We start from the raw sequence: 26848 nt of genomic DNA, 5'->3' as shown, positions 1-26848 counted from the left end.
CAATTAAATGCGCTGCACACACTCAAATATTTGGGTTGGACTGTTCTGGAACAGTGTTTTAAATACAACTTAACCACTTATTTCTAGTTGTGTCCTCTTTTGGAAGACCAAACAAAGTAGTTTCGCTTTCACAATGAAACTGCATCTCCACAACATGGCTGCCACACCAACAGCGAAAATCAAAGGTTACACCTTCTTTCTTTTTGGGAGGCATTATGCAAATCTTCCCACATTGTTACGTAGACAACGAGGCATTTTAGGAGGCCGTGGACAAGTCTTAACTTTTATAAAGTATATCTCTTTGGGTTTCAGACTTTAGTCTTTGCAACTTTAAAGATCTTCTTCACGCACCAAGAGCTTGTAACACTCCAAAGAGAAAGGAAAATTTTTTAAATTGCATCATAAGGCCCCTTTAACATTTCTCTAATGCGTTTACAAAAGTCATAGCCGTAATATAGTAAAATAATTGTAAAATCTTTAAGGTAATCGGCAACTTCATTGTGCAAGGCTGCTGGTGTTTTTTTGTTAATCTATTATTTTAATATTTTTTTAAATAAAATTTTAATTAACAATCTTAATCATAAACACACTGGTTTGTAGCACATTACTTTTACCGTATAGGCCTACTTTGCTTTCTTAGTTATTAGCTGCTCTCACAAAAAGAGCTTACTTTCTCTTTGCAAAATAAGGTAGATACTGTAGCACTTGAACATGCTATTTTACACAACTTACATTTTCAGACTTTGCACATTATATGTGTTAATTTGTAGAAACGTATGTAGTCAAATGACTATAAGTGAAAATAAACGAATTAGAGCTTTTTGACTTTTTATAAGCTTTTAAAACAAATTTGTCTCTGAAAATCCATTTACAACCTTTTACATTTCATTCACACCAACTTGCATTAGTCTATAAAATAACAGAACTCATTAAAGAATGATTATAGATAATAAAAAAAAAACAGGTGATAAATGTTACAAGAAAATAAATCCTATATTACAGCTGGAAATAAATATGTTTTGAAATCAGTTGAGCATTACTGAAAATAAATACAATGCAGCATAATGAAAACATGCATTTTAGTCCAGGCAGATGTTTTAATATAATAATAATAATAAACTGCTTATTTTGAAAAAAATGTATGATGATAGGGATCTATCCAATATATCCAAAACATATCACAACAAATGTAGGTTTACACTACTCAGGAGTCACTATTATATGTACATTTTCAAAGGCAACTGTTTTTCAAAGGCAAAGTTTTAGTTGGAACTGTTGCATTTAGATCATTACAGACAGAAATCAAAAGTAATCACTCATCAGTGACTTCAAAACATAGCCACATATGAAAGTCAAACTATTTCAGCATCTACTGTGCTGTCTAAACCCTATAAGGACAGAATAATTCAGGAGCTAGCTGGAAAAACTTTCAGCTGAATCAAAAGCAAGTAAAATTCAACTAGGAGAGTCAATGAACCAGTACTGCGTTGTTTGATCCTTCCAGCCCTTCCTCCAAAGTTGCTTTCCCAGTTCTGAAATCCATTAAGACGTGCTCAAGGTGTCACACATATCTCTGACAAACCTCTCAGTGGGATCTGTGAGATACGAAATCAAGTCAAAGTCAGACTCGTCTGTCCAGAACGTGTAACTGACACTCATCATACTGTACTGTAAGCCATCAGCAGGCAGACTCACCGCTATACGATGCTGCTTTAGAAGCTGTTGGACTCTCGTCTGATCCATCACAATCGCAATGTCACCCAAAGGTTTGTCCAGATCTTCAGAATATCTCTGGACCAGAGAAAATGGCACTCCATAACGGCCATGCTGAAAAACAGAGGTGAAAAATACTGACTAGATTTCTAGATTAGAAAATGTGAGGGATTTTTAAAATAAAGAGTGTTTTTAGTTGTTGTGATATTGTTGTCATCTTACTTAACCCTCTTCTGAAGGCAATAGTGTAGACCAATGTTTCCCAACTTTCTTTCTACTATATTTCATCTAATGGTTGACCGATATATCGGCCGATATTTGGCATTTTTCAAATATCGTCATCGGCTGATAATCTTTTCCTGTTCTGCTCTTTAAGTTCTTTTATTTTGACAGAGCTGAGACTGGCAGCATCTGAGCACACAAGTGTTCAAAGACAATATCTTTAAAATATACCCTTGAATTAAGTCAGAAAGAAACATACCTTGTCAGAATATGGCTCTTCTGTGAGGTCGATGTCATCAGAACACAACTTTTCCTCCACTAAAGTCTCCAGGTTGGCCGTTTTACCAGAAATAACCTTCTTTGCAGGTCTGTAAATGAGCGACTTGGAGATCCTGGCAATCTCTGTGCCAGAGTTAGACTTAGATGTGCTTGTAGAAACCTCCTTTCTCCCGAAGCCAGCATCAATGCTCTTCAACGACAGCAGTGGAAGAGGTTTTGGAGGAACTGGTGGTTTCATGCGCTGTGTAGATGGAGGAAGATCATCTACAGGCACCACATCATACTCCACCTCTGAGACGCTGGATGACAGCTGAGCTCTGTTTCCAGTCTCTTCAGGCTCGTCAGCTGTGAGAAGATTCTTCTGACCTTGACTTGGACTCTCCTCAGTACTATTGGACAACATTTCTAAACTATACGGCTGCTTTCTCACAGGACTCTGGTGCAGATGAAGTTCCTCCAGTGAGAAGTAAAGTTTTCTTAGCTCAGTTTGAGAAGACAGCTGATCCAGTGCACCACAACTGCGACTCAGGAATCTTCCTCTGAACATGCAGTGGTTTCTTCTCAGATTAAGACTCTTGATGGAGTCGATCTGCAGTGGAAGTGGACCGTCCTGTCTGGTTTGTGGGTTCAACCTGCTGGAATGGCAGAGGGGTGTGATGGGAAACTCAGGGGAGGAGAGATGGCTGGACTCAAAGCCTGATGAGGACCTGCTTAAATGAGACGTCTTTTTGCCTTTGCCTACAAGAAGATGCATGTAAAGTAGATGTGATTCAACATGACAACAACACGCAGGCAAAAATACTAGTTATACAAGTCTGGAACAAAACAAGAGTATATATATATCAATTATACACTACCATTCAAAAGATTGGTGTCAATAAAAAAATAAAAACAAACACAGATTAATAATTGCTTTTATTCAGCAAGGGTGCATTAAATGGTCAAAAGTAACAGTAAAGACATCTCTAAACTTGTAATTAATTTTTTATTTAAAATAAATGTTCTTTTGAACTTTCTATTCACCAAAGAATCCTGAAAAAATATTTAAAGGTTTTAACAAAAATATATGTTTTTCAACATTGACAATAATGATTTCTGAAGGACCATGTGACACTGAAGACTGCAGTAAAGATGCTGAAAATTCACCTGCGCATCACAGTAGCATCAAAAGAACAGCAAATATTTTAAATAGGAATCTTTGGTAACATTATAAATGGCTTTACTGTCACTGTTAATTTCTTTCAAAAAAATAAAAAAATATTAAAAATCTGATTTACCCAAAACTTTTGAACAGTAGTGCATTTAATTTAGGAAGATCATAGACTTGTGGAAAGTTCTGCATGCAAAGAGAAACTGGCAAGTTATCCAAAATGATGAAATATATAGTTTAAGATGGAAATGGACAGGAGCAGACAGGAATAAGCAGGCAGTTCAGGTGAGTAGATCATAGAGCGTTTTATTCCATAGCTTCTGTAATGACAATGACTGACATCTCTCCTTCGGTCAGTGGCACAGACAGAGCTCGAGTCCTGTCACCCTTCAGAAGAGTCTCGTTTGGATTCACGCACACAGACTGGAGGTTGTTTTTAGCCACAGTTGCAATGAACATGTACGATATTTGTGAATGTGTCTCACAAAACCGGTCAAGAACATTTCCAGGGAATATACAGTATAATCCCAAATTCCTATATAAATCATTTGCTTAAAGAAAGAAACAGCATTTTTAGGACCATTATGAACTTTTTACATTGTGAGATGTCGGGAATTAAACACAGTCCCCCTTTAAACTGTTTTAAAAAAATCTCAAAATGACTGTAATACAAAAAATAATTCTAGAATTAATAAATTTTACTACAAGAAATAAATTATAATACTTTTTTTGTGAATTAAATTCATCATAATTTTTTATATAATAAAATCAATATTAATAAATTTCCAGTTCATATATAATCCCAAAAGTTTAGGAACATTATGCACTTTTTGCTTTGTGGGATTGTCAGGATTATTTTCATATTCATTTTTAATTTTATGTAAAATAATATTATTAAAATTAGTATTAAGGTACTAAAAAACAGTTTTTCTGCTTTTATAGCTAACTTTTAAAAAATATTATATTAATGACAAGCAGCATTTAAAATAACAGGAATTACACAAATTAAAAACTAAATAATCTTGATGCATTCCTGAAATTATAGTTTGCATATACATGTACATTTAGAGTTAAATATAAATGTGCTTAATACATATAAAAGTGAAGAAAAAAAAACCTAAAAGGGATTTTCTTTAAACCAATTTTATTTAGTATTTTCCTTTTTTTTTTCAAAAAATAAATTTTGGTCTGAAATGCGTCCTGGACATGTTTTCATTAGATTCAATCTTTTAATTGAGACTGAATTTCGATGAATTTCTAAAGAGAGTTTGATGTAGTCGCAGCTCTGATTGTATCTTCTGACTCTACCTGTGGTGCAAAATGAACAGTTTTGTTCTGTCCGTAAATATATCTACTTTAGTCTCATACATTTGCATATCACAAATTATTTTTAGGCACATCTAAAGATATTGTGCAACAATATATCATTTTTACTAGAAAAAATATACACACACAAACAGCAACATCTCACCAGCACAAGCAAAAAAATAAAATAAAGACATGGTCAACTCTTCACATGAGCATGTTAGGTCTAGAATTATTCGGTTTGTCTAAACCAAAAAGCGAATGGACATTGATTTTCAAACTGTAACAGTGAATAATATTGATTCAGGATCAAACTTCATCACTCTTTTGGTTCAGCAAGCGCAAAAAAAGAAGTCACGTATCACGGTGCAAACACTGTTCTCGAATGGAAATGGATTGAAGTGAAATCTCGACACAAAGTCACATGACGAGTAACTGATGCCGTGTTGTCAGAAATATGGATGAGAGATGCTGTGAAAGTCCCAGCGGAGGCACGTGTGCTCCTCACAGCAGAGAGAGGAATGAAAGCAGAAGACTGGATTCATGCAGAGATCACAGACAGGAGGAAGAGGAGGCTGGAGAGTCACAGACGAGGAAGGCCGTCATTACCGTTCTCCAGGTTCTCGTTACTCTCGTAACAGCCCGAGTCACGAGGACAGTCTCCTGGCGGGACGCTGCTCTCGGACAGAAGCTTCTCTTGAGAGTCTCCAGATGATCCCTCGCGCTCCGGGTCACTGTTACCTTCAGATCAAACAACAGCTTCAGCTTAGATTGAATTAGTGTTTCTGAATATGTGCTGAAGACACAATAAATGCATTTTACATTATTACTAGTTTCTTTTCAATGTATAACACTGCATGCTGCATCTGGGCTATAATGAATATTTGCAATGCATATAGATCATTATAATTTATTTAAACAATGTATGATGCTTTCAGAAGATTTAAATATACATTAATTATGTACTAAAGCACATGCTTCATTTTTAATTGATTTAATGAAGGAGGAACAATAAAACATACTGTACAGCTGAACTTTAACTTAACTGTAGCTATCATATTTCTTTTTGTCACAAGAATGAGTTTGAAAGATCTAGAAGTGTTTTCATGAATAGTAAACATGTATATGGTAATATTATTATAGTAATTGTATTCCATACTGACTGACATTTTGTGTCACAAATTTAGCAATTCCAGGATATTGATATATATATAAATATATAGACAATGATATATAAATATTTATCATTACAGATAAATACAAAAATTATGGTATAAATACATATAATATACTGTACACTACAATTCAAGGGTTTGGGGTCAGTAAGATTTTTGAAAGTTTTTATCATTTATTTGATAAATACAGTAAATATTGTGAAATATTATTGATTTAAAATAAGTTTTCTATTTAAATATTTTATTATAATTTAAAATGTTATTTTTTTTTCTGTGATGCACAGCTGCATTTTCAGCATAATTTCTCCAGTCTTCAGTGTCACATGATCATCAGACGTCATTCTGATATCTTTTGTAACATTATGAATATGTCTTTACTGTCATTTTTGATCAATTTAATGCATCCTTGCTCAATAAAAGTATTAATTTATAAAAATAAAAAAAAATCTATTATAAATAATACTAGTAAAAACAAACTCTGTCAGGTGTGTGTGTGTGTGTCTCACTGTCACACTCCTGCAGCAGCTCGACGGCGGTGAGCAGCACGGCTCTGTGTTGAGGATCTCTGATGTTCAGCTCGTCCAGATCTTCCTCCTCCAACAGTTTAAACGTGTCCAGATCCTCATAACCATTAAACATGAACGTAGGCATGTGCTCCTGCGGGACACAAAGTCCAGGGTTATTATCATAAACGGAAACTAAAACTAATTTTTCTTAATTGAAATACAGCTGAAATACAATAAAATATGAATACTAACCGAAAAGGTCTCTCAGTTAATGTTAATTTCAGCATTTACTAACATTTTTTTAATCAAAAGTTGTATTTGTTAATATTATTTATTGGACCTCTGCTAACATGAATTATGGACACTTGTATTTTTATTGCATTACTATAACAATGATTAATAAATACTGTAACAAATGTTTAGCTCAATGTTATTTCATGTAAATCATGTAAATGCATTCGGTTAAAATTATATAGCGGTCTTATTTCAAAGAGTTACAGTACCAATATTACTAACTGGGAATACAATTTATAAAAACAGAAATGAAACTTTATATTTTAAAATAAATGAAAACTAATAAAAAAATTATAAAAAATACATCAAATTACAAAAAAAATTGTAAAATGAATATCAAAACAAAGTATGGTAACACTTTAGAATAACGGTACAGCATTTATTAATCTTAGTTGATGTTAATTTCAACATTTACTAATGCATTATTCAAATCAAAAGATGTGCTTGTTAACATTAGTTAATGCCCTCTGAATTAGCATGAACTAACAATGAATAACTGTATTTTAATTAACAAAGATGAATAAATACAGTAATAAATGTATTGTTCATTGTTTGTTCATGTTAATAAATGAATTAACTAACATTAACTAATGGACCATTATTCTAAAGTGTTACCCAAAGTATAAAAATATAAGCTAATTTAAATATATATATGTTAAAATAATGCTGTGGTGAACATGGTAATACTAAGCAATTAACATGAAAACTGTCAGATGATTGTGCAATATTACTTTGAGATTGATGCGCTCCAGAAGCTCCTCCACAGAGGTCGGTTTAGGAGGCTGACTTTTCCTCCTCTTCTTCACACTGCGTTTGGGTTTCTCTTCTTCCTCGTTCAGCACGTCCACGTAAATGAATTTAAACGTTCCCACTTTGTCACTGAGGAGCCCCATCCACGTGCCCATGGGCGGCTTACTGATGATGTCGATCAGATCTCCTCTCTGGAAGAGCAAACACACGCTACAGACACAGAGCAACGGAAGCCGACGGTCAGTTGATTTCTGAGACCATGCGTCTGACCTTGAGTTTGAGGGAGTCGGTGTCATACGGGCTCGGGGTGAAGTCTGTGTGGACCAGCGCTCGGCCACAGAAAGGTCCTCTGTACGGCAGCTCGTCTTCATCAGCGTCCTCTGATTTCACACTCTCACGGTTACTGGTGGACGAGTCTGTGGTGCTGACCGTCTGACCGCCTGCAAAACAACTCCACAATTAACCTGCTATTCTTTAAAGAACCATCTAAATACCATGGTAATCATTTAGTACTGCCAGGTCTTTTTTAAACCATCTCTATATTTATTACATAGCTTTCTGGTCGAATTGACAGTCAAACATTTCTGAATAATGACGCTGACCTATAAAACTGAGCAGTGTCCAAGACAACGATTTAGATTTGTTCAAACACAAATTAAATAATTTTAAATCAAAAATCTATATTTTATGTCCATTTATTTGATAAGCAGCTGTGTCATTAGCAAAATAATAATATACAGCCAGCAAGTATCACAAATTCACATGATCATAACATAATCCTAAAAGGTTGCAATAATGACCAGGAGGCTAAACTGTATATTATCTATTCTATTCTATTCTATTCTATTCTATTCTATTCTATTCTATTCTATTCAGTTTTAGTCATTGTTTTGTGCTTTCTTTCTTAGCTTTAATAAAAAAAAATGATTTAAGTTTTAGTAATTTTAGCACTTCGACATTTCATTTAGTTGCCAATGCAACATTTCATGAAAATGAGAAAACCGATTTGTAATATTATACTTTAAACATATTTATGTATAAAAAAAAAAATACAAATAAAAAAATAAAAAAATAAAAATATAGTAATAATAATAATATATATATAAATATATATATATATATATATATATATATATATATATATATATATATATATATATATATATATATATATATATATATATATATATATATATATATACTGTATGGGATAAGACAGAAAACTGGTTCAGGTATAGTTACTACTGATGAACACACAGAATAAAATAAGGGAAAAAATAATAATTATATATATATATATATATATATATATATATATATAACAAATTTTCTTTAATTTTTATTTCAGTTATGGTAATTTCAGTACTTCAACTTTTTATATAAAATTTTATATCAGTTTGTTTTCTATTTTTGTTTCGTCACTATTTTTTTTTACATTTTTCAGCCAACAATAGTCAACATTGCATTAAGAATATCTATAAATCATAATGAATCTCCACAACCCCTTGGACAACTTTTTCATATTTTAATGAAAACATAAATTGACAATTTTGTTCTAGTGATGAGCATGGTTAAATATTTGGCTTTATGCATATTTTTATATCACTTTCGTAAGGTTTTATAGTATAAAGGCTATATCTGTTTATTATATTATATTCTGTTTGACATTTTCCACAGAAGTGCCTTTCAGAAGTATGCTGGAGCAGATAGACTCACTCATGGAGCTCTGTCCGCTGAGGGAACTCCTCAGACTCTCCACCGATCCTCCGGCCTTGAGTTTGGGTTTCTCCAGAGAGTCTGTGTCCGTGTGAGGAGACAGTGGGCTGCTGGGAGCTCGGCTCGGGCTCGACTGAGAGTCACAGAGAACAACAACACACTGAAATCAATACATCTTACAACAGAGGGCGCCAGATACTTACAAATGAAGCTGTATTGTAAGATGGTACATTCTACAGGTATTGACTACTAATCAATGACTAATAAGGCATTTGGTTCAGTGATAAGTCGTGTCTTTTGCTCATAGATCCAAACAACCTAAAAAGCACATTTGAGCAAGCAACCCTGATGATTTTTGCTTTTGCTTTGTAGATATAAAAGGCAAACTCTTTTCTCAACCACCACTCACAATTAGTAATGCACAAAAATCCCCGTCTTTGCAAGTCCAAACTGTATTCTGCTTGGACAAAAAGGACAGATTTGCTATACTGGAATTGCTCACATCTTTCCAGTGTCTTGCATTATGAATGAATCTTGATCAAACAATCACCTGCTCCGATGGAGAGGAGCTATATTTCTTGGATATGCGTTTCCTCATGGTCTCTTTTACAGATTTCACCTTCTTCCCCAGAGAGATACGGGAAGGAGTTGGAGATCTGGACGCGTCTCTCATGCTGATATCACTGTTTTCATTCTGGAGGACAGACGGGACATTATGCACAACCTTCATCTTCTCAAATGATAAGAATGACATGGAAGTAGTCTGTTGTAAACAGATCTTAATGCATTTGGAATAGATTTTATGAATTAATTTGCAGGTTTACACCGTGTCCTTACCGTGGGGTCACTGCTGCTGTTGCTCATGTACACTGATCGGCTTGTGAGATCAAATCCTCCAAAGCTGCAGGTCCTCTGTGACATAAAGTACACATAGTGCTGGATCAAATCTATATCATTACATTGAAATCTTGTGAACGTTTTTGTGATTAATTACTTATTTGTGAATAGTTATATATATAGTTTTGGAGGTCACCCTGGGACCTGTACATTAAAATGAAAGAAAATCTGGCTCTAGCTTACTACAGATAAACACATGCATAAAAATTCTATATATATATATATATATATATATATATATATATATATATATATATATATATATATATATATATATATATATATATATATATATATATATATTTTATATATATATATATATATATATATATATATATATATATATATATATATATATATAAATAAATAAATCATAAAATACATATGAAAAGAATATAAATGAAACAAAATGAATAATAAAAAAAAATAATTAAAAAAAATATATATATAAAAACAAAACAATATAAAAAATAAGATGGAATGCACAATATTTGATTTTGCCGATATTTTTCAACTCATTTTGGCCGATACGATATATTTCCTTTTGTTTGGAAACAACACCAAGTCTCTCCTGTGCAGAAATTATAAGAAATATATATATTTTTTTATCTTGGTTAGTTTTTAACAATAACTTATCTGTTAGAATTAAATAAAAAATAATTAGGATTTTTTTTTACAGTGCACTGAAGCTTTGAAAATAACCATAAATAAACTATATATCAATCGCTGCACTTTAATATATATATAACTATAATATAATATATAACTATATATATAATTTTTCTATTTAGCTTTAAAAAAAATATTTAACTTATGGTAATTTGAGTACTTCAACTTTTTATATAACATTTTATTTCTGTTTGTTTTTGATTTTTGTTTCGTCACTATTTTTATATATCATAAATTATATAAACTATATATCAATCGCTGCATTGATATAAAGCAAGAGTTGTAAAAATTCTGAAAAAAAGTGTCATGTTTGTGATTTGTTTTTCATGTAAGAAATAGCTTCTGACCTTTAAATCAAATCATACTCATTATTTTATGACATCAATTACTGCAGCTTATTTAATCAGAAACAAAGTCTAAATGTTATTTATGCAGGCTCTATCATACACAGAAAGTGTTATTCTGTACGTGCTTGATAGAGGTTCAGATGAAATGCAATAATCCAAAAGAGTGAATCTAATCATCATTCAGATAAAACGTTTCTTCAAGAATGCTGCCACACTGCTGAAGTGATCTAATCACTAGCACACCCTGAGTACATGTGAGTTAAAGCATTGGTCATATCTGCAAGACATATCGGCATCATTTTTTCAAATCGGACACATACCGATATTTACATTTAAAGCCATTATCGGCAGATTCCGATATCTTTCCGATAATATCATGCATCCCTAAAAATAAGTGATAAAATAAAACAAGACAAAACATGCTGAAGGCACTCACTCCATGGTAGTTAGTGGGGCTCAGGGCGCGTCTCATCTCCCCATCGGTCACAGAGCGGGACAACCTGTGCTCGACCTCACCGTCTGCCTCAGAGAAGGAGGATTCGCTGCCTGCGTCCAGCCCAGAAACCGCTCCACCGGGTCCCATCGTGGGCTCCAGACCCTGACAGTTGCTGGACTTACTGAAGGCCTTGAAGAGCTTGTGGCTGCTGTAGGTGTCTAAGCTGCTTGAGGAGGGAGATGTGGTCAAACTGTCCGAGTCTCTGTCCAGAGACAGCTGTTCATGAAGCACAGAGCTCAGACAGTCACCCTGGGGCACGGCCAGACGTTTGTGCACCCCAGAGTACAGAGAGACACCCTCCTCGCCGGACTGGAGCACTTCAGGACTCACAGGGTCTGGATGGGAAACAGAGGAGGTTTAAAGTCAACATAAAAACTACACTGACCCTATACTTTCTTAATACATGTCCCTGGTCTCAATGCATGCTAGTCCAAATAAATCTGGCTTCACAATCATACATCAAGCTGTTATAATCTTCAGATTGTGGCTAGCTGCTTAACTGTTTTGTGAATTCACCCAAGAGTGATTTTGCTATTATAATAAAAACAGTTTCTCATCCTGAATATGCACTGCTATTTTAGGTATGATTTATGACATGAATATGTTCTGAAATGCATTTATCTCTCACCTTTTGAGCCATGTTTTTTGGCCTCATCAATTCGAATAAGTTTCTTTCTCACACGTCGAGTTGAATTGACAAGTTTATGAAGTCGACGAAAGGTGACTGACTCTTCCAGCTCATCTTCAGACTGCTCTCTCGACTGTATGTGATAAGACATAGAAAATTGGTCCAGGTATAGTTTACTACTGATGAACACAGAATAAAATAAGGGAAAAAATAATTTAAAATAATTTAATAATATATATATATATATATATATATATATATATATATATATATATATATATATATATATATATATATATATATATATATAAAATAAACAATATAAAATAGACAAATATAAAATAAAACCATAAAACATTTTAAAAGTAAAATAAAATAACAAAAGTAAAATAAAAACTGGTAAGAGCATTGTACTGATTAACACAAAAATAAAAAAATAAAATAAAAACAATATAAAATAAAATCATAAAATAACAAAAATATAAAATAAAAACTAAACAATTAAAATAAAATAAAACTAAATATAAAAAAGAATTGAAAATAACCAAATGAAATAAAATAAAAACTGGTAAGGGCATAATACTGATAAACATTACAATTTAAATTTAATTAAAAACAATATAAAATATAAAATAAAAACAAAACAAATAATATAAAATAAATAATAAAGCAAAACAAAATATAATATAAGATGAACTTGAAAAGAAAAGAAAAGGAAAGAAAAGAAAAGGAAAGGAAATGAGGTTTAGTATATTCAAGGTAAAAGGTCCATGCATAGACTTGTAATGGAAAGTATTTTGACTCATTATTGACCACAAGCATTCATGTGTCTCCAGCATACGGTAAACCAAAAAGCCCACGTATGCAAACTATAAAAATAGATGATGTGCAGATGAAGTTGCGAATATTTCAGACTCACATACTCATGAACTTCAACATGCAACTCGTCCTGCAGTGTTTTTGCTCCAGACATGACTGATCCCTCAAATCATGTGACTATTAAGAGTCTGAGCGTTTGCTAATGTCTGCTATAAACAGCTCTGCTACTTTACTAAATGATCAGACACACCGTTTTCACCTACTAGGCCATAAAACAGATGAAGAAACCAGAAGAATCTAAAGACGAGAATATCCCAGAGACAAAGGGTGCAGGACTCATATCTAGCTTATTTTCAGCAAGTAGAGCTGCCTGTATTTCTCAGAATCATCTGTTTTAGCAGCAGACGGCTGTGGGCTCAGAAGAGAGACGGACACATCTCAACTATAATTACCCCATCATTTACGGTTCAAACTCATAATATAGAATAGCACGTCTCTGATGCAGGTGCTAAACATGTGCAGCTCTCGCTTCAGACCCATAAAACATCACAGAACCTGAAATAAACCTGGTGAAATGTCAAACACAGTCAGTGTGAGACTATTAGAGTCTCCTACAGTATAAATGGCTCTTGTGCAGGAGTCTTAAAACGAAACTATTTCAGCACGTGGAATGATCTGAAACTGGCACCAGTAAAATTCAAGCACACAAAGTCAAACTATTGTCATTAAAAACCACAACTTTTGCACATTAGTTCAAAGAAGACCCTAGTTTTATCAGGGTGCATGTCGGAAAAAAGCATGGTATTAAAATGCACATGTACAAAAATATATTACCATGTAACCAACAAAATATAGTAATATCATAGCATTAGTTATATATATAAGTGTAATTATACGCACAAATTCAGTTAAAATATTTATGCATTTAGCAGACACTTTTATCCAAAGCAACTTACAGTGCATTCAGGTTAACAATTTTTCCCTAACATGTGTTTCCTAGAAATCGAACCCACTTGTGCTGCTAAGGCAATGCTGTACCACTGAGCCACAGGAACACTATAAATATCAGCAAACAAGTTTGTGACCTAAAGCTAGGTACATTAAAAGAACATCATAAGATATTTCACAGAATACAGATTCAGGGTAGATGCTCTAGAGCAGTGGTTTTCAACCTGTGGTCCGCGGCAGGTGGGCCGCCAATTATTTTCTGTTCATTTCCAGTCCATTCTAGGGCTGTGCGATTAAAAGAAAACGTCCTAAAATCACGATTTGAGCGTGCGCATATGCCTAACTCCAGGTTCACACACTGTCTGTGATGCGCCTTTTTTCTGAGCCAATGTTGACGGATTAGAGCGTTCTCACTGCGGTAAAAGGCCAGAAATAAAACGTGCGAAAATAATTCATGTCTAACACATGAGCATAGAGTGAAGTGAACAGGATGCAGTTTAAGTGAGAGGAGACACGTTTTAAGTGTGCACACTCTCTCCTCGCAAAGCAGCGTGTATCTGAGCAAGCACGACCGGTTTTGTGACAGAGCAAAGGAAATCTGCTGCGAACAGAGAGATTCGCACTCGTGCATTATTTTAATGTGCTTTCGCGTTATATTTATGCGCTCTCACTGCAGACCGCATACACATACTGTATACACACTGCAAACACCTGAGGCATCGCTACAATTAATGAGCTCTATGAACAATGCATGGCAAAAAAGAAAAAAATGTCCCTGTATACAGGATTTTTTTTTTTTTTTTTTTGCCACAAGTCTATAAATTTTTTTACATCTTCACTATAGTGATAATTTTGACTTATGTCTGTTCTAGAGATGTTACAACTTTTTGATAAAGCTCTGATTGGTTTTCTTTTGGAAATATGTTTCAAATTAATCCTGAATGCATTTATGACTGTAAAAGCACAATTGCAAAATTGATCAAAAAAATCGCGATAGTTTTTTTTTTTTTTGTCCATATCGCACAGCCCTAGTTTATTCAATAAATATAGTTTAAAATCTAGCTTCTGAGTACTAAGTTATTAACCCAACAATAGCGGGGTCAGTTAATTTTTTTGAAGTGGGCCGCGCAAACATATGTGTTTGGTTGTGTGGGCCGCGAGTTGAAAAAGGTTGGGAACCACTGCTCTAGAGAATGCACATGCTCTAGAGAAGTTGAATTTATTTCATCTCGCTCTTTCAGTGTGCTCAAGTAATCTATTGGACTTTTTCATTCAATGCTGAAAAATGAAAAACAATGCTACGCAGATGTTGAACAGATACTGAGCCTCAGAGGTTTGGTCATACCACTAACCTTTAATGCAATCACAAGACTGATGCTCGTCTTTGCTAACACAACATCTAAAGTGCAAAGTGATTTTTCTTTTTTTTTTAGCATGCAACAAATGGTAAACAGTGGCTCTGTCCAGTGGAATTGGTGGAATGGATCCTGCATCCAAGTGCTTTAATCACACAATCCCTGCACAAAAGAGCTGTGAGCCACTGAAGAGAGCGCAGCCCTGCATTCAACTGGCCAAAAATGCACAATGGGGGGTTACAGCATTGAGGGGATGAATGGGACCCCGCCTGGAGGCACAAAGGGGCCGTGGATCACATCACGGACATGACGGGGGGATGGAGGGATGACAACCCTGCTGGGAGTGTCTGTAGACAGAAGATCCGCCAATAAACAAGTTCATCACAACAAACATAGTCAACAGATGTTAACGCCTTTCATTTCCACGCGTTTGGCTTTGGGGGAGACCTGGATTTTCGCGAGAAGTTGACATTAGCAAACACAGAAAGTAACTGGGAAACTTACATTACAGTAGGAGGCTTCGGTCATGGAGGGACTGGGTGTGTCGGTCCAATCGGTCGCGTCCACGCTGTTGGACTGCTTGTTCTGCGTTTCATACTCTCTCAGCTGAGGGAACAAATAAAGCACGTTAGCGAATGTTTGAGGGAGTAAAATCAAGTCCCATCCTCAGTGTTAGACTGTAAAAAACATTACAGGAAAGTGTATTAGGACATTTTTACTTAGCATTCACTACATTCCAATGCATACTGTAATATCTTACTTTTTACTTTGTGAACAAGGAGATTCTTTCAAGTGAACCTGTTGAATTGGTTCACGATTCACACTGAATGATTCACAACTGATTTTGTATCAACTCACTTATTCAATTATACGATCAAAATGAGCCAAGTGTCGTATTTTAGGAAATTTTTACTTCTTCTTCAATACATTTCAAAGAGTAATAATAGTTTTACTCCACTACATTTCACGAAAACATGTAATTCCTCGTTGTCCCCAACTGAGGAGATCGCTACCCGCTCTGAGCCACGATAACGATGTCTGATTTCATGAATGAGCGGATTCTTTCCAATGAACCTACTGAATCATTTCACAAGTCGCAATGAACGATTCATTTGAGAATCGAACTGATCAACAATGCAGTGATTCAATGATCCGGTCAAAACCACCAGGGACCAGGATATTATCAGAGACTTAATGCAAATGTGACTTAATACATTGTTTTGGCAATACAATATAAAATGTGATTATTTACAAATCAATACATATTAAAGCTGCAGTAGGTAACTTTTGTAAATATATATTTTTTACATATTTGTTGAACCTGTCATTATGTCCTGAAAGTAGAATATGAAGCAGATAATCTGTGAAAAAATCAAGCTCCTCTGGCTCCTCCCAGTGGTCTTATTGCCATTTGCAGAAAGTCATCCGCTCCCGGTAAGAAACAAACAATCAGAGCTGCGGTCTGTAACTTTGTTTGTGTTCAAAATGTAGAAAAATTGATATAATAAGTGAGTACACCATGAATCCATTTTCCAAACCGTGTTTTTAGCTTGTCCTGAATCACTAGGGTGCACCTATAATAAGTGTTTATATTCGGACTATTTTAGATTGCTTCGGGGATACCGCGGCAGAGTAACCCAGTACCTTTGTGATTCTTCATAGACATAAACAGAGAGAAGTAGTTCCGGCTACGATGTTCTTCCACAAGACGCAAGCAGTTCTGTTTATTAACCGCTAGAGCGTCAAAAGTTACCAACTGCAGCTTTAAATGTCTGCACTAATATTTCTTATGACTAGTTTGACTAGTGCTATCTTGAAAAAATAATTTCAGTTCATCGATTAGTACTTTTAAATTTTATTACTGAAGTACACTAAAAATCAAGTACTTCTGTACTTTTACTTAAGAAAAACTGAAAATGAAATTAAAATTATTTTTAGTGAAGTAATATTTGATTAAGTTTTCTGTATTTGTACTCGACTACTTGATTTGTGTACTTCATCCACCACTGACCATCCTACATGGTTTTTGTTGAGCATCTCATTTTTTTTAAAAATACATGACATTAGGAAAGAAAAATAGGTTGTGAAGTGTTTCAGACCCGAGCCAAGGCTTCCTCCACTGTGATCATCTTCTCCTTCACCATCATCATCAGCTGGATGCGTTCTTCATCACTCATTGTGATCTCACTGGCCACAAAGCCCAGATCCTCTCCTGTGAACCAGATGTCAAAGGTCATGCATATAATTTAAAACAATATTTAATTGAAGATTGAATGGAAATTTGATAAGAAGTGGGTGAAGAACCTTTCGGTGGCACTCGAATGCTCCCTTTCTGTGCCTTGCGGAAGTTTTGCCAGAACGATTTGTTTTTCTTTCTGTCCCATTTCCCTGCTGTTAGAAACAGTTTGAAACTCAATAAATTTCTGGAGAAGCATTTATAGATATAGATATAGAGTCAAAAGTTTGGATACATTTTTTAAATCATGGGAATAAATGACATTTTAAGATAGATAAATATTGAAAACCGTTATTTAAAAATGCAATACTAAATAATTTTTTTTTTTTTACAGATTTTACTGTATTTTTTATCAAATAATGCACACTTGGTAAACAAAAACAAACAAGCAAAAATGTGAAAAAAAAAATCGGAGCACCGTACATGGCATGCAGGAAAAAAATAGTAGGTGAAATCATGCACACGATTACTATTTCGTCCCCTTGATTTATATATTTTGCGCATTATTTACTAATGTGTTCCATTCATTTGCTGACTCCTGCAAACCATTTATAAATAGAGAGGACAAATTAGTAAATTGTCCACTTGATATAGCAAATCAAGGGAACTAAACAGTAATCCTGTGTATATTTCAGTACATCGAGCAAACAAATTAGCAAATCGATTGAACGAATTAGAAAATCAAGGGAATTAAATAGTAATCGTGTGCACAAATTAAGAAATCGAGGGAACTAAATGGTAATGGTGTGCAAGTTTTAGTTCGCGGAGAGAACGAATTAGTAAATTGTGCGCACAAATTAGCAAATCGAGGGAGCGAAATAGAAATTGTGTGGACGTTTTAGTACATCGAGGGAACGAATTAGTAAATTGTGCATATCATTTAGAAAATCGAGGGAACTAAATAGTAATCATGTGCACGTTTTAGTTCATTGAGGGTACGAATTAGTAAATTTTCATATAAATTAGCAAATCGAAAGAATTAAATAGGAATCATGTGGATGTTTTAGTACATCAAGGGAACGAATTAGTAAATTGTCATATAAATTAGCAAATTGAAAGAACAAAATAGTAATCGTGTGGACGTTTAAGAACATTGAGGGAACGAATTAGTAAAGTGTGCACAAATTAGCAAATTGAGGAAACAAAATAGTAATCATGTGGACATTTTAGTAAATCGAGGGAACGAATTAGTAAATTGTGTGCACAAATTAGCAAATCGAGGGAACGAAATAGTAATCATGTGCATGTTTTAGTACATCAAGGGCAGGAATTAGTCAATTGTGTGTATAAATTAGCAATTCAAAAGATAATAATAATTATTATTATTTACTTTTTTGCCCGGCATGTGCGGGGCTCCATAGTAATGTAATTGAAAAACAATTATTTAGATCAAATATTGAAGGAAAAACAGTGTTGAAGTTATCTGAGATTTGGAAAACTTTTAATAAATAATAAGGTGTGTCTAAAATCGTCACCGACAGAAAATTTCACTACAATTTTTGACCAGTGAATTACACTACCATAACTTGATTCGATTTTCTAAATAATTTTGTTATATAAAATAAAGAATACTGTTTAACCAATAACAATTTTATTATTAAACGTTGATTAGAAAAATGTACATTCACTCATGACTTTTGCAGGCCCTTTTAAAATTCCCTGATACTCCCACTGACTGTGTGAACCCTGGTTTTTACTTGAGTTCATACAACAATCAAACAAACAGACACACAATACTAACCAGATCCGTCTTCAGAGCTGGATTTGTTCATTGATTGCCTGCAAGCAAAAGTACAAACATGAATGAACTCCAGCAAACACATCTCCATCAAAGCATCATCACACTGTGCCTCATCTCACCTGCTCTCCCACATTATTTTCTTCCTTTTCAGCATCTATCCACTGATTTCTAGTTATATGTCTCTGTACTAACTAGTGTGCATGCTTTCTGTCAGAGCACATACAGACACATGCTGCTGTCGGCTGCCACACTTCAACAATGAAAGCTTTTTCACTCAACGGAGGGGTTTTACAGCAACAGAGCAATCACATGGCTCATGAATTCCTCTCCCTCTCTCTTTATTTGTCTTTCTCTCAGCTGATGTTAGCATGTACCTGAGTGCTCTGAAGCTATGCAAACGTTTAGCCGTATGAGGGCAGATATATGTAGAAACTGCAAGCAAACATGTCTTAACCCTGCATGGCCAGTACAACCATTAATAGCAATGATGTTACAAATAAACATTGATATTAAAATTGCTCCTTTAGCAAGTAATATTGTTTAGTAGAAAAGGAAATATAGTTAGAATAGTTACAGTTTAGTAATATAGAATTCATCTACATTGCCTATTATAAAAAAAAAGATTAGATAGTATGAGTATGTACTACTGCTTAAAAGTTTGGGATCATTATTATTTTTGTATGTTTTTGTTCTTATGCGCACAAAGCATGCATTTAAAAAGAAATCAAATCAAAAACATTATGAAATATTATTACAATTTAATAGAACTGTTTTGTATTTGAATAGATTTTAGAAAGTAATTTATTTCTGTGACACAAAGCTGAATTTTCAGCAGCATTCCTCCAGTCTTCAATGTCACATGATCCTTCAGAAATCATTCTAATATGCTGATTGGCTGCTCAAGAAACATTAATATTATTATCAATGTGGAAAACAGTTGTGCTGTTAAATATTTTTCTGGAAAACAATAATGTTTTCTTGGTTTTTAAAGAAGTTCAAAAGAACAGCATTTATTTGAAGTAGAACTCCTTTGGGTTTGTATTTACTGTCACTTTTGATCAATTGAATACAGCCTTACTTCATACAAGTATTCATTTCTTTAAAATGCTTTTTTATTTTATTCTAATTATCCTTAATAATATTTTAAACTATTGAAAATAGGTGTCTTTTTCTAAATGCAGTAAACCCAAAGAGACATTACAGTGACTTTAGATTTTTTTTTATCACAATTGCCATCCTTTAACTATGGTTAAAATCACTGTAAGTGGTCTTTTGTCGTTTATTGATTTATTTCACAGTAGCTTTGACTGTGGCTTAGCAAGAATCAGTTTTATAATAAGTTTTCCTTCATCAATGAAGTCGAAACTGTGATTAATAAAACAAAAACAACTAAATTGACTCATGCATTAACTATATTAACATGCTGATGGTGGGGATTCAGATTATATCTCATCCACTGCACAATGGAAGGAAGGAAAAAGAGAAAGGAAGAATAAAGAGGTCAACAGGAAATGCATGCATCATGTCCAATGTCCCGAGACCGGATGTAAGTCTGTCATGTTTCATTTATGTCCGTCCAGGAACTCTAAATATCAAATTTCTCGTTGTCAGACCAGCTCTAACAGAATCTTAGAAAGTCCCTTAATCATGTTCTTGGAACAAGCACAGTTTGCAAAGACTGGATGAGAAATGCTAACAATGCAACAACACACACGTACCTCCTCTCGACCTCAGGTGTGGACACGGCACTAGACAGACCCAGCGACTCCTGGGAGGACAAATTAAGACATTTTAGACTCTTAACAACAAATACAGACTGAGATAGTGTAAAGATGACACTATTAGTGTCTTTCCCATAAAAGCACAACTTCCTGGACGGGTCATTCCCTCCACTGACCGTGATTCATTACCCACCTGGATTTCCAACCGCAGCTGAAGGGATGTTGTTGATTCAGCCTTTCCCTGAGAAACAAAGTCATGACGCGATTTAAACAAAGCCCTCAATGACAAACTACTCATTCCTTATTCTCTGATAACCCTTATCTAGTCGAACTAAATGACACATCTAACCATCATGTTCATTGTGATGCAATATTTCACAGAGGAAATATTTGAAGAGACTTTTGAAATGCTAGACTTTTTTTGTAAAATGTAACACTTTTATTCAGCATTCATTTTGATACAGTGATGCATTCAATTATGATGTCACAAAACATTCTGATTTCAAATAAAAGCTGTTATTTTGAACATTCTATTCATTAAAAAAGGTTTCCACAAAAACATGAATCACACTGATTTCAGAATTTATAATAATAAGTGTTTCTTGAGCAGCAAATCAGCATATTATATATGAAATAATGATTACTGAAAGATCATCATGGGACACTGAAGATGTAAGCAATGGTGAAGATTCAAAGGAAGAAATTACATTTTAAAATATATTTCAATAAAACCCCCTAATTTATATGTATTTGTATTTTGGTGAGCAGAAGAGACATCTTTCAAAAACATAAAAAAACCTTACCAACCTCAACAGTAGTGAAAAAATAAATGCAAAATATGCCTTAAATAGTCTTTTGTAATTATTTTACCGTCTCTGCTTCTTGAGTGACTCTGCGTTTGCGTAACTCCTCCATTCGGTCACACACTTCGCTGTAGGACGTGCTGTAATACTCTGAATACTCTTGGACCAGATCCTCAATGTTACCCAGAGAGCCATCCTACAACACACACAAACAATACAAGCATTATCTTGTAGCCTGAAAACAGCAGAGCCTCGTTCATCTTGCAGAATTGTGATGTATTTCCAGTTCTCAGACTAAGCAACAGTCAAAAGAGCAGGTTTGGGTCTTTGAAAGCTGCTTCAGATACACTCTGAGCCTTATCAACTTCAGTGCAGGTGGTTATGGTGTGTGTTAGTGTATTCCCGGTCAGAAGAGATCAGCTTTCCCTCAGCATGTCTTCCTGGTATTGTATGACACACAGAGACTTGACCTCTCTCGTTTACTCACTAGAGACCCAGAGGGCAAAGCATCATCTCAAGATTTGTAAACTCAAATATTTTTATCACACAGAAGTTTTAGTCAACTATGTCACCCATATATGCATGGCACATTATATACTTTGCTGGCGATGAGGGTTGGAATGCAGGAAGAACGTCTTTTAAAGCAAACAAATAAATATTGATCATTTTAACTACATTAAATGATGTGACAAGGTTAAATAATTGTCTGTTCTTCTAGTACAAAATCCCTCGCTTGAACTCAGTTGAAATGCTGGTAAAATGACCCATGCCACTGAAAAACACACTTGACATTAAAACAATGACATTTAAAAGGCTACAGGGTCTTATTTTTACATTATTCAAGTGAATGTCATCAAATATCAAGTATCACATCCCAAGGCTTGATATTTAATAACAACAATATCAAATGTGACATTAAACTCAAAGTAAATCCATCTGCTTTCACTAAATATTGTTTAAAGATAACAGAAATGCTGAAAATGTAGGATGCATGCTAAAGAGAAATTAAATAGATATAAGCTATAAATAGACACTAAACATCCACATAATAATACTAATAATCACAAAAATAATAATAATAATAATAATAATAATAATAGAAATATCAACAATAATAAAAAAAATCATCAACATTAAAAAATAAATAAAAATAAATAAATAAATAAATAAATAAATAAAATAAAATAAAATAAAATAAAATAAAATAAAATAAAATAAAATAAAATAAAATAAAATAAAATAAAATAAAATAAAATAAAATAAAACCCCTTTCCGGAAGACACTAGAAATAAAAATTCACAAACTTACCAAGATATTCATCAGGTCTGCCCATACATGCGAAAAACTGTCTGATGTGCTCAAATCCCCACAAATGTCTTGATCAGTATTTGCTTCATTATCCATGGTCAAAATTATAATATACTGCTCCAAATCTAAAACTGAGATTTACAGGCACAACCTCACAGACAGCGAGAGCCAAATGCTCTTCATCCTGTCTTCAGATGCTAAAAACATAACTGAAATATACAGCAGTCAATGAAACGGATTAAAAACCGAACAGAGCTGAGAAAAGAGAATGACTTCTTGAGTCCTGGCTTTTAATTTTCTCCTGTATGAGTGCAGAAGCCCCAGAACGATTCCGGGATCCCAGTCAGTCTGAATCTGAGCGCACCTGCGCGTTGATGACTGATGTTCACAGACACTGAGCAGCTTATCGAGGCTGATTAATATTCACAGACTGAGCTGCGCTGTGCTGGAGGAAGTGACACTTCCAAAGACTGCTTTGGCTCAGATTTACACACATCAATGAGCCTCAGAGACGGCCATTCAACAGCCAGACCGCCTCGGAGGACATCAACAAGGAGCGTCATTATAAAAACAAACACAACAACCAAAATAAGACCAGATCAGATGAGTTTAGACTGATATACAGGTCTATATGATACGTATAAAGTCGTTAATTATCACTGCTTGCAGCATCAGTAGTAACGAGTTATTTGACAAACGCCTTACAGTCGCTTTATTCATGCAGTTTGTTGAAAAGATGTATGCAGTTACTACTTTACGTGACCAGACTTTTGATTTTCACTTGATTTTAACCACTTTGCAGTTTTTTTATTACTATATTTTCCTTTATTCATTTAATTTCACTCAATTAGTCATTTTGTAGTATGTTTTTGTCATTTTCATTAGTTTTTTTGTTAAATGTCTATATACTAAAGATTTATTTCATTTTTAGTTTTAGTTATTTAGTCCTTCAAGTTCAATTAAAATGAAAATGGAATGTTTGCCTTGGCAACTAGTAACGAAATAATTTTTAAAATATTGTATTTTAGTTGATGTTTATTTTATAAAATTGGATCCTCTGCAGTGAATGGGTGCCGTCATGTTTATAAGAAACAAATCCCTCAATTAAGACTAATTTGCAATAATGCTTCCTCCACTTTAAAGTCCATCTCTTGTTGTCATCAAAATCCACCAACATATTTGTTTAAGACTGTCTTGGCATGTATGGTGCTTGATCTGTGCAGAAAGATGAGGTTTTCACTTGAGAAAGCAATGTTATGGATGGAGGATTCATATTTGAAGTTAAAACCATCTTAATAATGGATTTCTTTCTTACAAAAATGCAGCTTTTCACTTCACAAGACATTAACTGAAGGACTTGAGTGATGTGGATTACTTGTGGATAATTGAGATAAGCTGTTTGGACTCTCATTCTGACGGCACCCATTCACTGCAGAGTAAAAAAAAAAAAAAAAAAAAAAACCTTTTCATGTTCTGAAGAAATATTAATTTAATATAAATTTTAGTGGAAAGGAAAATTTGAATTTTTAAGAACTTGCTAAACATGAACAAGCCCCAAAGAAACATGTCTAATAAAGTCAAATGAATCATGAACTAGTCATGTATTCAGATGGTTTAACACACTCATTCTGCTCAGTTACAGTCATACTAAATACTTTCTATTTTCTCACAGACACAATCTAAAAGTAGAGTGAGCACTGTGAAACTCTGACCCTCTGTTTGTATTTCTTTTCCCACAGTCCTCAGGAAACGATTGAAAAAACATTGGAGATCTCTTTTCAAATAATCAGGCATGTACTGGGTTAAAAAGCTAAACTGCAATTTGCTAAAAATGGCTCAAACGCTTTAAGAAAATTCTGTAATTTAATATCGACGAATGCAGAGGAGATCTGAGGCACAAAATAGATTGTTATACTCGTGAGATGATATGAGACGCTTCCTTCATCGAGCTCAAAACATGCACATTCCTCCAGCGCGAGAGGCACAGAGGTCTCGTGGTCGCGCTCTCTGTGACTGGCTCGACTGTCCTCGAAGACAGAACCATTCATTTGTTAAGTTACATGCCCTCCGGGCAATGCTGCGCGAAATCTGGCCACTTTTCATCAGTTAGGAAAGCCAGCGATGCTGAAGAGAAAAGGCTGATCTGAGCTGCCAGACACAGCCAGTCTGTGATAAACACTTCATTATGATCCAATCACATGATCTGCCCGCTGTCTCCTGTGTGCAGCCCTTTCATTGCAAGCAAAGAGCCATTAAAAAGAGCTATGAAGTATTCATGCACTAAAGACACATGCATGTGTGCATGAATTGATCGTAACAGCATAATGGAAATCACTTCTAACCTATCAGAGAGAACTCTCACAAAGTTTATGATTGAACATTGCATAAATGCAAATCTGAAAGTAAAATCACCGGCTAGTGCAATTCATTAATTCAAACCTTACTTCAAACATCTCAACCCACCAGCGGGACATGAGCGTGACATTTCAGTTAACGGGGTTTTAAATGAGGTACAATGTCACAGCACTCTGGACAGAAGGAGAGCGTGTGAGCGGCTCGAGGGTCTCAGCATGTGTCGGGATGATGCTCATTTATCTTCGACTGCACCTCCTCATTAACCAGGGACCCTGTGCTTGATGAACGGGATGACTGGGAATATCACACCAGCCATAATGACTCTAATTCCCCGGGTTATCTGACAGCAGGGCTGGAAGAGTAGCCCAGGGTCATGCCTCATTCACCTCAATTAGTTTTCAACAGCTCCCGGGAGACGATACCTCTGAGGGGAATGTGGCTGTCGCATTAATTACATATCATACCAAACTCAGACTTCAGCTACATGAGGATGGCTATTTTAAGCCAAGACAACCCAGGTGAATAGAGTAAAAAAACAAAACGGTTATCACCATACAGTACTTTCCCAGTTGACTGATTAAATTAACAATTGCAACAACAACAAAAAATATTGATTTACAAGTTTTCTGAATTGCTATGTTTAAATCTACAAATTAAGCATTATCTAATCAAATATGCACTTATTTGTAAATATATTCAGAACAAAAATGTGAAGAGAGGATAAGGCCAGGCCAGATTCAGTGGATATTGTTGATTATAGCTGTCAACAGTGAGAAAAAATACATTTTCACCATTTTTTTTTTTTTAAATGAATAAAACGTTTAATGAAATTAGGTGAAAGAAACATAATTAAAACTCTTTGTAAAAACCTTCAGAATCAAGTATAAAACTGTCAAGTTTGTTGCAAGTGCTGCTGTATACTGTATATTTCAGTTATTTTAATAGTTTAAAAGCAATAAAATGTGTATTTTAGATGTCTATTTTCCATTATAGTCTAAAGAACATGCTATGAAGAATTAAATAACCCACAATCTAGTGCATGAAAAAAAAATGTTTTGTCTGAAGCACAAGGGAATACATTCAAGGTTTCTAAACCGGACTTTTAATCTAAACTGGACTAATGCCATCACAATGATAGACTGATTTTAACACAGAGCTTTGCAGGGTCTAGGACATCACAGTTTCTTATTTAGACTCATTTTGTCCTGGTTTATGATCAAATGAGGGAAGAATTTCACAGACGCACACAGAAGTCATATCTGTAGACCAGAATTTCACATAGACTCAAATGTGGAGTTTAGCAAGCACAAAGAACAAAGAACACCCCACAACCACAGGACACCCAAGCTTGCCAGAAACTTCTGCAAGTATGCTTTTCTTTAAGAAAATGTTCAAAATCTATCTGCAAATATTTC

At 34.4% G+C, this 26848-nt stretch overlaps 1 protein-coding gene across 4 annotated transcripts in view; it reads right to left on the bottom strand.

Annotated features, from left to right (window-relative positions):
- Positions 1–949: 949 nt before the first annotated feature.
- The window catches only part of sash1b (SAM and SH3 domain containing 1b), an 82175-nt gene continuing 56276 nt past the window's right edge, over positions 950–26848 (bottom strand). For 3 of the 4 annotated variants that reach the window (XM_052620220.1, XM_052620218.1, XM_052620222.1), the window contains 19 exons: positions 21838–21966; positions 21161–21208; positions 20965–21014; positions 19247–19284; positions 17574–17660; positions 17369–17481; positions 15774–15875; positions 12148–12280; positions 11460–11854; positions 9948–10022; positions 9661–9804; positions 9111–9243; positions 7665–7834; positions 7376–7585; positions 6351–6501; positions 5279–5410; positions 2195–2952; positions 1696–1827; positions 950–1595 (listed from right to left, as the gene is read on the bottom strand). In XM_052620220.1, coding sequence (XP_052476180.1) covers positions 1554–1595; positions 1696–1827; positions 2195–2952; positions 5279–5410; positions 6351–6501; positions 7376–7585; positions 7665–7834; positions 9111–9243; positions 9661–9804; positions 9948–10022; positions 11460–11854; positions 12148–12280; positions 15774–15875; positions 17369–17481; positions 17574–17660; positions 19247–19284; positions 20965–21014; positions 21161–21208; positions 21838–21966 — 3042 coding nt within the window. In that variant the 3' untranslated portion in view covers positions 950–1553. Of the gene's footprint in view, positions 1596–1695; positions 1828–2194; positions 2953–5278; positions 5411–6350; positions 6502–7375; positions 7586–7664; positions 7835–9110; positions 9244–9660; positions 9805–9947; positions 10023–11459; positions 11855–12147; positions 12281–15773; positions 15876–17368; positions 17482–17573; positions 17661–19246; positions 19285–20964; positions 21015–21160; positions 21209–21837; positions 21967–23078; positions 23455–26848 lie in introns of those variants that run through there. The other variant, XM_052620221.1, reaches the window with a different exon arrangement.

Source organism: Carassius gibelio, chromosome A17 (genome assembly GCF_023724105.1).
Source record: "Carassius gibelio isolate Cgi1373 ecotype wild population from Czech Republic chromosome A17, carGib1.2-hapl.c, whole genome shotgun sequence".
NCBI lineage: Eukaryota > Metazoa > Chordata > Actinopteri > Cypriniformes > Cyprinidae > Carassius > Carassius gibelio.
The sequence above is the reverse complement of the archived record's forward strand: the minus strand, read 5'-3'. Positions and strand labels throughout refer to the sequence as shown.